The 12,925-nt window shown below is 43.0% G+C and overlaps 1 protein-coding gene across 3 annotated transcripts in view; it reads right to left on the reverse strand.

The window, feature by feature from the left end:
- TEAD4 (TEA domain family member 4) overlaps positions 1 to 12,925 on the reverse strand; it is a 51,889-nt gene that overhangs the window by 25,288 nt on the left and 13,676 nt on the right. For all 3 annotated transcript variants that reach the window (XM_009329869.1, XM_009329866.1, XM_009329867.1), the window contains exons 3-4: positions 1,303 to 1,367; positions 316 to 378 (exon numbers count right to left, since the gene is read on the reverse strand). In XM_009329869.1, coding sequence (XP_009328144.1) covers positions 316 to 378; positions 1,303 to 1,367 — 128 coding nt within the window. The remainder of the gene's footprint in view (positions 1 to 315; positions 379 to 1,302; positions 1,368 to 12,925) is intronic.

The following is a 12,925-nucleotide window of genomic DNA, read 5'->3' on the forward strand; positions in this document are numbered from 1 at the left end:
CACTCTTTACATACTCCCAAGTCTAAGGGTCTTTCAGTCTTGGATGACAGCAGCATAAACCAGAGGTAGAAATCAGACACATAAAAGTTAAAGTTATTGTTTCTTTATTCTTTAAATAGAATTGCTCCAGACATCACAGAGCTACAACAATACAAGTGTTTGCACAGCACTTCCTGGGAAGTACCTTTTACTCCCCAGCTTACTACAGTTCGGTGGCTAATCTCACCCTTTTTTAAGGCTATTCAAAGAGGGAACGGATGAGGGAATGGCTGACTCAGGGGGCTTGCGTGGTATGTTAAAGGATACCCATCATACCTTGAGCTTGGCTTGGATCTCTCTAGCTTTCCGCCTTGCCAGGACCTGGATGTGACTAGATACCTGCATTGAAAGACAAAAATCCATCTTCATTCCAGAGGAGTACTTGGTAGCTACTTGCAGAAGTAAACATACTTTAGGCACCTTGTGCAATAGGGAGTTATTTAGGGTTAAGGGGAGGGGGGCTGAGGTACCAATGAGATGCTTTTCTGAACATACCTTAAGTGTCATGAAATGAGGTGGGGGACCAGCAAAGATGGACCATTTAAGGCCTTTTCCAATTCAAATGGCTTTATCAAGCCAGAGACCTCCTTTAAAACTAAAGAACCCATCCTTAAATCTAGGGTTTGAGAGTTCTGATCTCTTTGCTCCCCATCTTGGCCTCCTTTTAGAAGGAAAACCCATGTTCCATATCCCTGGCCACTATATAATGACTCTCAGAACTTCCCCGTATCTAATGTGGGCTGAAACACATCATAGAATGATTTAGGTTGGAAGGAACTTCTGGATGTCATCCACCAACCCCATACCCAAAGCAGGTCTAGGTTGCTCAGCGCTTTGTCCAGCATAGCCTGGACTGTCATTCCCAAATTACAAAGATTCCCTTTTCATCTTGTGTGCCAGGTATTTTCAAGATCACAATTGCTGTCTGGGCTGAACAAAGAATCTTCATATAGAGGACCACTGATGTTCACTGAAACGTTCATTAGTAGACCAAACAAATAAAAATCACACACTGTTTAACAGTAGAAAAATTTGTTTGTCGTGATGTGGTTGGGAGACGTGAGCATTACAGTCCTACTGTTAAATGCCTGAGCTCTGATGACTCTTCCCACCATTCTTATTAACCAGCTCAGCACAACAGCCTCTTTCCAGCAAAGCCAAAAACTAATAGCAAGTGAACAGCAAGGGATTTGTTCTCATAAGCCCCCATTGTGTCTAGTGGTCTAAAGAAGCTAATGTTTACAGGGAAAACTTTACACTTACCTGTTTCCTTGTGCGTGTTTTCCCTGTTCTCAGCTTAATATAGCGGGCAATCAGCTCATTTCGGCCTGGAACAGAGAAATAATGCAAATATAAGTTTAGAAGGCTATGACCCCAGGGAAAAGATGCACAATGGAATTATCTATCTATAGAGATCAGCAGTAGGGTGGTACTCTGTCACACTATCTTCTCTCTTAGAAAGGTATTCATGAGTTCACATGGTAGAGGTCTGAGTTTTAGGAGCAGAACTTTGGGCTGCAAATTCTATTTCCCAGTTTGTATCTGTAGAGCTTAAAATTACCAATAAAAAGGAGAATCATATGCTTTGCTTAATAATTACATTACCATGGTGTGTACAAGCTGTAAACATGGATCAAGATCGCCAGTAGAAACAAAGAAGAAAAAGGAAAGCCACTCGCCCTAAAATATTCAGACAGAAAGGCAAGAAGGAAGATCCAGGAAACAGGCCAGTCAGCCTCACCTCAGTCCCTGGGAGGTGATGGAGCACGTAATCCTGGAAACCATTTCCAGATACATGAGGGACAAGAAGATGATGAAGTAGTCCACATGGATTTACAAATGGGAAATCATACTTAACCAGCCTGATAGTTTCTACAGTGAGGTGACTATCTTAGTGGATGAGTACAGAGCTGTATATATTGTGACTCTATCAGGGCTTTTGACGCTGTCTCCCATAACATCCTCATAGGCAACCTGACAAAGTATGGGTTAGATAAGCAGACAAGGACATGTACTGAAAACTGGCTGAATGGACGGGTCCAGAGGGCTTTAATCAGTGGCAAAAAGTCCAATTAGAGGCAAGTCTCTAGTGGTGTACTGGGGTGAATACGGTTCAACATCTTCATTAATGACCTGGACATAGTGAACCCTCAGCAAGTTCACAGACGATACAAAACTATGAAGAGGCTGATACACCACATGGCTATGCTGCCATTCAGAAGGACCTTGACTGGAGAAATGGGCCGACAGGAATCTCATGAAGTTCAACAAAGGAAAATACAAAGTCCTGCACCTGAGGAAAAATAACCCCAAACACCAGTATATGCGGGGGGCTGACCATCTGGAAAGCAGCTTTGCAGGAAAGGATTTAGGGGTCCTGGCTGACAACAAGCTGATAATGAGCCAGCAATACACCCTCGTGGCAAAGGCGGCCAACAGCATCCCAGGCTGCATTAGGAGGATTGTTGCCAACAGGTCAAGGGAGGTGATCCTTCATCTCTACTCAGCACTGCTGAGGCAACATCTGGAGTACCGCATCCAGTTCTGGGCTCCTTGGCATGAGAAAGATGTGGACATACTGGACTGAGTCCAGCAAAAGGTCCTCAAAAATGATTAAGGGACTGCAGAATCTTTCATATGAGGAGAGGCAGAGAGAGCTGGGACTGTTCAGCCTGGAGAAGACTCAGGGGGGCTTTTATCAGTGCATATAAATACCTGACGGGAGGCAATGAAGAAGAGGGAGCCAGCCTCCTCTTAATAGTACCCAGTGAGAGGACAAGAAACAATGGGCACAAACTAAAACAAGTGAAATTCCATCTGAAAGGAAGAAAAGAAGAAGGGGGAAAGGGGGAAAGAAAGGAGGAAAGGGGGAAAGAAAACACGAAATTTTTTTACTGTAAGGGTGGTCAAATACCAGCACAGGCTGCCCAGAGAGGTTGTGGTCTCCATCCTTGGAGATACTCAAAACCTGACTGGACACAATCCTGGGCAACCCGTGGTAGCTGACCCTGCTTGAGCAGTAGGGCCAGACTAGACAATATGAAGAGTTCCCTTACAACCTAAATGAGTCTTTCATTCTGTGATTAAGTACAAGAAAATAAACACAATAGGAAAGTACATGGAAATATTTACACAGAATTTATCCGTGTGACATGATACAGTGAATTAAAAGTGCTTTCAGGCTCTTGCGGGCATCCCAAAAAAGGAGCATTCTTCAGAAGAGATATAGAGAAGGAAGCTTAGCTTTGTGGAAGGTTTGGGCAGCTCCCATAAACAGGAAGGTGGGGCACTGGCTGGGAGAGGTGAAGGAATCCTTGTCCAATTACGGAACAAGCATACACTGCAGGCTGAAGACAGTTAGGTTTTACACCTTGATTTTAAGAGATGACACAGTGAGATTAGGACCTTCAGGGCCAAGGGAAATGAAGACAAGTAGCTTTATGGTCAATGTGAGAGGAGAGGCGAATGCAGAGATGCAAAGACAAGGCGGTCATGGTGACAGATAAGGGAAATGGCATTAACAGCAACATGAATGAAATGGCTAACGAAACGTGAAGCTACACAGTCACTGGTACAGAATTTGAAATTGCATGGAATGAGAGCAGAAAACTGCAGAAGACTCAGGTCCAGGATTTAAAAATCAGGAAGAGAAACGGAGAAGGCTGAGCTACTGACAACTTCAGCAGTGAACGGGAGAAGCAAGCTTAGACCCCATTTACAGCTAGGGTTTGAGGGTGGACACCATCCACAGAACTGCTTGAGGGTGGACACCAAGACACGAGGCAGACCATGCAGGTTCCATACACTGGCTCTCATGTATGAAATCTAAGCAGACACACAGATTTTATTCTTTCCTGGAGATAGAGGAATAAAGAGCAGAAACAGAAAAGCAGCAGCTACACATCTGAACTCTAGGCTGATTCAAGGCAGAAAACATGACAGAAAGAGCAGGCTCTGCAAAATAATACATTTGTGGTGACCACACTAGTAGCGATACAGTACCTCACTAAAGAGCAGGGAGTGGGAAGTCCAAGGCTGTGAGACATCTTATATGGCTGCAAGTGTTTGAGGAATGAAGCAGGAATAAACTGGGAAGCAAAGCCACAGCTTTTGTGAAGTTTATTTATAACAAAATTATAAAAAAACCAGTATTTTCTATGGAAAGTTTATGGGCTGAATGGAGAACTTGTACATTAGGACATCACAGTCATCAAAAAAGCAAGCCGTGAAAATAGACACAATATTTATTCCAGTAGTTTAATATTCCATGAAAAAGTTGTCACTTGTTTTTATTTTAAACCCTTGTTTAACTCAACCCTGAAAAAAATGGATGCAAGGAAGGACTCTGTGCTAGAGATTGACCACCCAACCTTTTAGGGAAGGGCTGGCAAAGCTCCTAATTCCATCCTGAAAAGAGAAGAATGTAAATGTCTATGACTGCATTTAGGCCACATTCATGAAACATAACCAAAGCACACATAGGGATGGGAAAGCATTTTACATTTACAGATCTTAATCTTTTCCTATTGGTGTCATTACAGAAGCTCTCCTTATTTCCCTGGGAGAAGAATCAGGTCTGTAGCTGAGAAAAGAAAACAGCTCCAGCTCCTCTGTACACAAATTTGGAGCTATTTCTGTGCCAGAAACACAGCACCCAGCATGTAACCACCGACCTCTTCAGTTCCCACAGTTTCAGCATTAGCATGGTGACATGCCCAGGAGAGTTTGATGGGAGCAGATGCTGTTATGCTACCTTCCACCTGGCTGCTTTTCCAACCAATATAACCGTTTTTACAAAGCCAAGACCAATTACTAGTGACACATACCCACACCGCCTTTTTCTAGTGCCAAGAATAATATTTATGGCTTTTCAAAGCCTCCATCTGTTGGACATGGATCCAAGTTGAAAGGTAAGAAACAGCAGAAGTGATTCTTCTTGCACAGATGCCAGCATATACGAAATTTCAGAAGGACAGTTTGATACACGTCAGAAGTAGGAAATGTGCAGAACAAAACAAGGTGCTCAAACCCCATTATCTATAAAGAAACAAGAAGGAAAATTTATATACACCAAGAGGACCCTTTGAGGGGCAAGGGGAATGAGTTAATGGAATAGAGGAAAAACTAGCCTTGAGAATAAGTGGATGTGGAGAATTTCAGGCAAACTTTTAAAGGGCTATTTTTATCGGGCTATATTGACAATTTGAACACATGGAAACTCTCCAGACACTGGCTCAAATATGGGTCATCCTTGCAAAACTAATTTCAATGAATTCTCAACCATGTATAATAAATGTTATGGAGCAAATTTAGCTTTGTTGTGTTTCCATGAAAGTCAAGAAATTATACAGACTGAGCAGTCTGATAGAGCACTGTTCTGCTTCAGCAGTAGAGGACTGCAGGGGTAATCTGTGTGAGAGGATGCCATGAACAGCCCCATGCCAGTCACAGTCAATACCAGCCATCTCCAAAATGGATGAAAACAGCAATCCATCAAAACCTCAACCAGTCAGAGGAGCACAAGCTACCTTTTTCAAACATATTTTGGAAAGGGTAATAGCCACTAGGGGCAGGAGACACATAAGGAGGCACACAAAAGGAACCACAAAAAGGAGACATGAGGATGCACAGAAGGAGAAATGCAAGATATGTAAAAAGACACATTTGGAGAAAAGGAAGGAGAAAAGGAGACATGTGGTAAGGGACATTGTTGGGGACATGGCTGGAAAAGTACACTTGGAAAGAGGTGCTCCATGGCAGGAGTACACTTTGAGGCAACTGCAGCCCATGGAGGACCCATGCCAGAGCAGGGACGACCCTGAAAGGACTGCAGCCCATCGAGAACCCATGTAGGAGCAGAGGAGCAGCAAGAAGCAAGGAGCACCAGAGGAAAAAAACTAAAAAGCAAGGACTGGCAGAAAGAAACATTTACACAGTGACCCCAGCCTCCTGCGCCAACCCAGCACCTCATCAAAGGAATCAGGAGGAACTGTTATAGAGAATAAAACAAGAGGAGCTAAGACTAGGAAGCGGGGAGGAGAGGCGATAAACTGTAGTTGAGCCTGGGAAAGTGGGAGGTGTTTCCCTAAGTGTGTGTTTAACTGTTTGTCTTTGACAACATCAGCAAAAATTGCAAAGCTCTCTCAGGCCACGTACTTCACTGGAGAAGACGAGAGGGAGGGGAAACTGTTGTACAAATTGCACATATTAGAAGTTGGTATAGAAATTCTCTACAGAAATTTTCTAGAGAGAGCATTCAAATGTGGATCCTCAAAATTTCCAGTTTTAGAATTCACTTGCCACCACCTCTCTTACAGCCTTCCTCTTCCAGAAGTGTGTCCCCACAGAGCCAGGGAAAAATAGAAAGGTGGCAGGGTATATTAAGCTAATAAAGATATGGTAGCAAAAAAACAGGTCACTCTACAAAGACATTAGCATCACAGGGATTACTAAATATAGAACTATGCAAATTGCCAAGCCCAGTAAACTCTGCAGCAAGAACATATTAAATTACCATGAATCAAAACTGCAAGAGAAGCAAGTCCTAGATGTCTTTTGTTTTTCTTATCAGAAGTTAGATGTAAGCAGGTATTATGCTGCTGGAAGCCTGCAAGTTCGTAGCCTCTGGAAAGCGCTTTCTTTGTTTCACAACCCTGGCTGCAGGGTCAGCAAAGACTAGCACTCCTCACTTGGCTGGAACAGGCAGAGCTGTCATAAACCGTCAGATGGTTCATTTTTTAGAGCCATGTAAAGTGTCCCTCAGTAATCTGATCATGTGTTGTGTTCTTAGAATAACTCCCGCTGAGGCCTGCCATGGTCACCAGAACCTGCCAACAGTTGTGCCTCCTCTGTCGAAACTGCGCATTGGGTTTCGTGAAGCTCTAGCCAACATATCAACTGCAGCGCAGCTCCCAAAAGCTCTTTATCCTCCCTGTAGCTTCCCCTTAGAAGCATGGCATGAAAAAAGGAGTAAAAAGATATTCTCTTATGTTCTTTACCTCTCACTCCTAACACATAAATTTCCAAGGGCATCAATTTAGCTCCCACTCCATCTTACACTAAATTGCAAAATTTTGCACTCAGTAGTTAGCCAGGAAGGTGTTGCTAAAAGAAGTGAATAAAAAGGCTTTTTGATTCTCCATTCTACACTTGTGCTCCTTTCAATATAAGAGGAGAGAAGTGTCTGCCTCCAAGCAAGGGGGAAAATCAAGAAAATTCCCAGCCATAGAAAGCATTTCCCAGTCCTGCCTCAAAGCTTCGTGCTGGCTTTCTGCTAGTAATGGTATATTATATTACTGCTTGTACAAGAGGCAGATAAAGCAACTCTTTAAGCCTTATACTTCCTCGCACACCTGTTGCTGAAGAAAGAGGAACCAAAAGCCTCTATTCTGTGATGAGTGAGAGCAAAGAACTCAATGATTTCTGCAAAATCCTTCCAGCGGGAAACTGCATGAAAGCATCTGCTTCTTGGTAGCAGTACCTTTTCTGTACCCAAAGCAAACATATGCACCTACCTGTGAAGTGCAGCAAAGATAAGAGAACTACAGAAGCAACTATACAGCTGTATCCAGTGAAAGGTTATTCAAAGCAAGGTCGAGGAAGCCATCTCAACTATAATTTCAATCTCTTTGTGTCATTTAGTGATAGCTCCTGGGACATGGCTGTCTCCTGAGTCAATCACTGGAACAGGCTCCCCACAGCACCAAGCCTGTCAGAGTTCAAGGAACGTCTGGAGGACACTCTTAGTCATATGATTGTGTTAGGTAGTCCTGCGAGGAACAGGGTGTTGGACTCGATGATCCTTAATGGGTCCCTTCCAACGCGAGATATTCTATGATTTAGTTAACTGTTGATTACAATCAACATAAACATAATGAACTGTGATGCATCAGACAGCATGACCAATAAATCTAGACACAAGAGGGAATTTAAGGACACCTCAGCTGCCCACCAAATGTCAATGTTTCTCTATGCATACAAAGCAAAACTAACTGGCGAGCAAGTCTTACCAGAATGACACTTAAGGCAAAAGCAGTTTGTGTTATGTTCACATGTGCATGTACAATATGGGACTAACTGCCACTGGTGTCTGCCCCAATCCACACCTCCCTGCACAGCCTTACTTTCCATCTCTCATTCCACTGCTTCCTCCTCCCAGTTACACTGAATGCTTTCCTGGGCATCACCTTTTCCAGAAACAGGGCTGCATGTGTCAAAACCCACATTTTTGTTTTTCTGATGGCTAATCCCATCTTCTCATCAAGATGCACAGACACTCAACTCTTCCTGATATAATCATTCACATTAGTTTTAATGCTATCTTTAGTAGACTTTCCCTTCATCACAAACCATCTTTTCTTACCAAAGCCTCGGTGAGAAAATTCTACTAGCTTCCCAATTTCCCAGTCCAGCTTTTTCAAGGCAAGAGAAAATGCAGTACATGACCTTTCCTTCTCTGGCCTGGGTTCCCTTCATCCCTTCCTATCTTCCTTGACTTTTGGCAGTGATTGATGTCGCATCTTTCTTGATTACTTAGCATGCTTGCTTTCAACCTTAAATTCTCTTTTTCAGGAAAACTTGTTTATGAAGTTTTAGACTTTGGTCTCTATCTCTCCTATAGGTCCTTTCCCCCCTCTTTCTGAGCTTTGTCTTGGTATACAACTTACGTAATACAGTGATGACGTTCAGCATCCAAACTCTTTCAAAGGCTCAATCCTTCCCTCCCTCTCTGTTTCAGCTCCTACTTTTACTATTAATTCCACTACCAGAGCTGAGGCTATCCCCAAAGTCAATAAAAATTCTGCAATAACCATCTCCCTATTCATCCCTATCTTTCCACCTCTCCTTGGGAGCCTCCATCCTCACTCCCCCACCATTAATCTCTAAACTCTGTTGTTTGCTCTTCACTGGTCTTCAGTCTTTGTTGGTACCTATAAACTAAACATACTGAGCTAGTAATGCAGCATGGTGTCTTGTTTTTCCCATTTATCTGGAGTGCAACTGTTGCAAATCCCTGTGGGAAGTAGCCCCAACAGCAGTGGGCAATCTCAAGAGCAGCATGTTTATTTTTAGTTAGAGGCAGGAGACAACTCTTTAAATGATATATAACAACAAAGTTCGCTATCAAGCTCCTTTCCAGGCCTCTTTTTAAACAACCTGTATTTTTATTCCTAACTTCTACACTGAATCCAGAGAACTGTATTCAGGAGGCAATAAAAGAACTTAATATATCACTATGACCATCATACTGGGATCACTTCCCATGAAAGAGACCACAGAAAACCATACTGAGTTTTACTGCACTGGCCTATCCTATGAAGACATCTCTCCCCACACCAATGCAGAACTTCAGTGCTTAACAGTCAGGTTCGAGTTCCCATAGCACAGTTACACATACCAGAGAATTTTATATTCAGCCGTGAGAAGAAAGTTTCCTCACTCTGATAATTTATTCCATGCTTGAATTTGCTTGGTATTAACATTCCACAAGAAGATTCCCTGAGCTCATGCAGTCCCTACAATAAGGGGATTTTGAGATGAAGACTCAAAGAAAGCTGAGCCAGTACTTCCGAAAAATATCAAAATAAACAGATCCTTGAAAACACGATATTGAAGTGATTAGCACCACCACATCATCAGCTCTTCCCTGACATACCTGTTTTCATCATTTGACTGTGCAAATGCTGAGCTCCTTCCTCTTCTGAAATGACAAAGAAGTTGAAGCTTTATTTGCGGGGCAGAATGTGCCAGTCAAGCACCTCACGTGGGGAAATGGCAATTGGGTGATCAATCTGTCTGAGGTTGTAAAACTCAGTCGTCTCATTTACTAACTGGTCTAAACACCGAAACCCCATCTTGCATAAAAGGCTTTTTGCTGGGAAGGTTAGTGTTTACTCCTCTCCTTTTCCACTGTATAACCTAAATTCACACCTAGAAACACAGGAAGTGCTATCCTCATTTAGAAACTGCTGTTGCTTGATGGCTGGTTTAAGACGCTTCACACGAGGTGCATGACTGAGGGATAATAATTACAGGTTTTGGGAAGCTTCTTATTAGTTCCAGATAAGGAGTGGAGATAAATGAAAAGTCAGTCACCACAGGTGTAGTTACAGCAACAAATTCATCAACAAAACAACCTGAAGAGGTTCCCCTCTCCTCAGCTGGTCATTCCTCCCCCTGCAGTATTCCATCAACTCCTATGTGCAGCTGTACCAACTAAATTGCTGGAAGAAGGGAAGGGGGGTGGGGAAGAAGTGGTTACGCACCACTTTAAACGTGATTACCAAAAATTCAAAAATAAGCCTCCCCACCCCCCATTTGGATTTTGTTGTTGTTTTTTTGTTTTTCCCCCATCAGCCTATGTTTAATTGCATTGGTGAACTAGTTAATTTTGTGGCCACACTAACCACGGCATTGGCACAGCAGAGAGAACAGAGAGAGAATCAGGGCAGAACTTCTTAAACCAGTTTTGCCACCAGAGAAACTGTAGCCTGGAACTGTACTCCACCTAACCCTCACACACATACAGACTGGTAAGAAAATGGGCAAGGCTCTTCCTGTGCTTGCATCATTTAAAGGCTAGACAGAGTTAAAGTGCCTCCTAATTACTGCCCCAAAGGCACGTGGAGTTATTCCATGTAAAGATGAGCTTTTACTAAGGTACAACAATGTATGCATGCAAGAATCCCTCACCATCAGCCTAATGGGAAGCTCCAGGCTATGCAGCTCTTCACCCCTTCAGCCTTTAATACAGTTTTTCAGTGCATAAATTGAATGTCCTCATCAGCTGTGTTTTCCCACATTATCACCTCAGGCCACAGAAATGTCAGATAATCCATCCAATAAGTACTCCTCCATATACACATTAAGGGCTGCAACATAAACAGAGCTGGGACTTGTTCTGGTGCTTCCCAGAGCAAGACTGATGAGAATCTTATAGAAATTGTTTAGATTCAGTTTGGCTGGGAAATTCCACAATCACACCAAAGCAGCTGTGTATAGTAACATGAGACCTTCATATGCCAGAGAGTGTATCAGATAACACCCGAAACAGCCAATAACAATCCTACATGGAAAAGCATGTCAAACTAACAGCTTTCAGTCTCTTAGGACACCTGAGAATGACAATGTTATACAGGCACAAACATACTTTACTCACTAAGGCCCAGGTTCAGAAAAACGTGACCGTTGAGGGTAGCACTGAAACTAATGCTTAACTATAACAACATCCTCCAGTTCCCATGAGTCCAAGTTCTACATTACAGACCCAGACATCTGCTAAATTCTTCCTTAGGTCAATAAATGTCTTGTCTGCTTGTTTCAATAACTTCAATAGCTACAGGGTATCTGAAAGCAACTCTCAATAGTGCTTCAGTGATATTGCCTCAAAGGATACCAAAAACTTCAGCATCTCTCCTCCTCCTCATTTTGCGGTCAGCTGCCTCTGCTGGCACCAGTAATACACTATTTCTTGCAGATTTCTGCCCCAAGCGCTAATCTTGTATACATGCCCAGATGACAGGCTGACCAAGTACTCAAAGCTTCAGCTATCACAGAAATCGGAGCTAAAAGGGGTCTGTGAGATCCATGCAGCCACTTGCTGCGTGACCAGCACAGAACCATGCAGTTCTCAAGGCATCTGGCTTGGTCTGGCTTAGTTCTGTGAGGAGCTGTGACTATTTCACTTGACATGTAAGACTACACCAGGACCCAGTCCCCGCCAACTGACTGAAAGTTATGCAGCAGCTTCAAGGGGAGCAAAAGAACCCAGAGACTGTTATTGCATTACATCAGTAAATGAATACTGATTTTGTAAGTGGAATGGCTGCCACTTCACCCATCTTCAGTTTTTGCCATCATAATTCAGAGTGCAGTCATTGTCCATGATTACTTTAACCATCAAGTTATAGCTTCAGCTTAAACAAACGGCTGGCTACTGCTGAAAAAGCATTTGCCTTTTTCCCCCCTAACTCCCTCTCACCAGATTGTTCCACAGGTCAGTTCAGCTCTCTAATCTGGCAGAAATCTGTCCAGCTCATTTTGCCAGAGTAGTTTGCTATCAGTTTATCAAGCTAAAATGGATCAGCAAGGACTCTGCTGGAAAGTGAAGTTAGCCTAAAGAATGGGAGCATAAAACTGGGAGCAGAGCAGGGGAGCAAGGAAATGAGAGTGGCAACTCCCTCTTTCCTTCTGCAGTGAACTGTTAGGTCACCTCACTGTTTCTGAAGGAAATATACTCTTGGTCTCAACACAGAACAGTTTTACATCGTCCCAGCACTAGCAAAAATAGTTGTTTAAGATGCCATATTCTGTAACAGGTGAAAAGAGAATGTGGACAGAAAAGCCTAGCAGAAACACAGGCTTCATAACTGGGTAGCTACCTAGGAACTGGTCTGGATAATCCTGCCAAGCTCATAAAATTTCCTTACAGTGGCCTGTGATATTTCCCCCCTGTTCCCTTTCTGCTCCTAACACTGGAGCAATTCTGTTCTACATTCTTTAAACACCTGTTCCCTGACTGAGTTTACACTGTAAGTCTCAGATAGCTGGGCAACCATGATTCAGGCAGTGACAGGAGAGCAGGAACAAGAGGATGACAAAACTATTTAAGCTGCAGGGATACCTAAAAATGCATATGGATGCAGAAGGAAATTTGCAAATATCTAGGTGCTTCAACTACCTTATAGATGAAAGCTGCTGTATCTAGAATTGTCAAATCACTTTCCTCCAATCTTAGCCATAAAGGATCAGACTAGATATGAACAGCTTAAGTAGAGCTGGCTTTGCCTCCGGGCACAAGAACAGATGAGATGACCTTTGAAGGCTCCTCCGAACACCATTTTCTATGATTCTACAACTAAAGATGATGATGCAGTGGTCACATGCA

This window comes from Pygoscelis adeliae, unplaced genomic scaffold (genome assembly GCF_000699105.1).
Source record: "Pygoscelis adeliae isolate BGI_AS28 unplaced genomic scaffold, ASM69910v1 Scaffold618, whole genome shotgun sequence".
Classification (NCBI taxonomy): Eukaryota; Metazoa; Chordata; class Aves; order Sphenisciformes; family Spheniscidae; genus Pygoscelis; species Pygoscelis adeliae.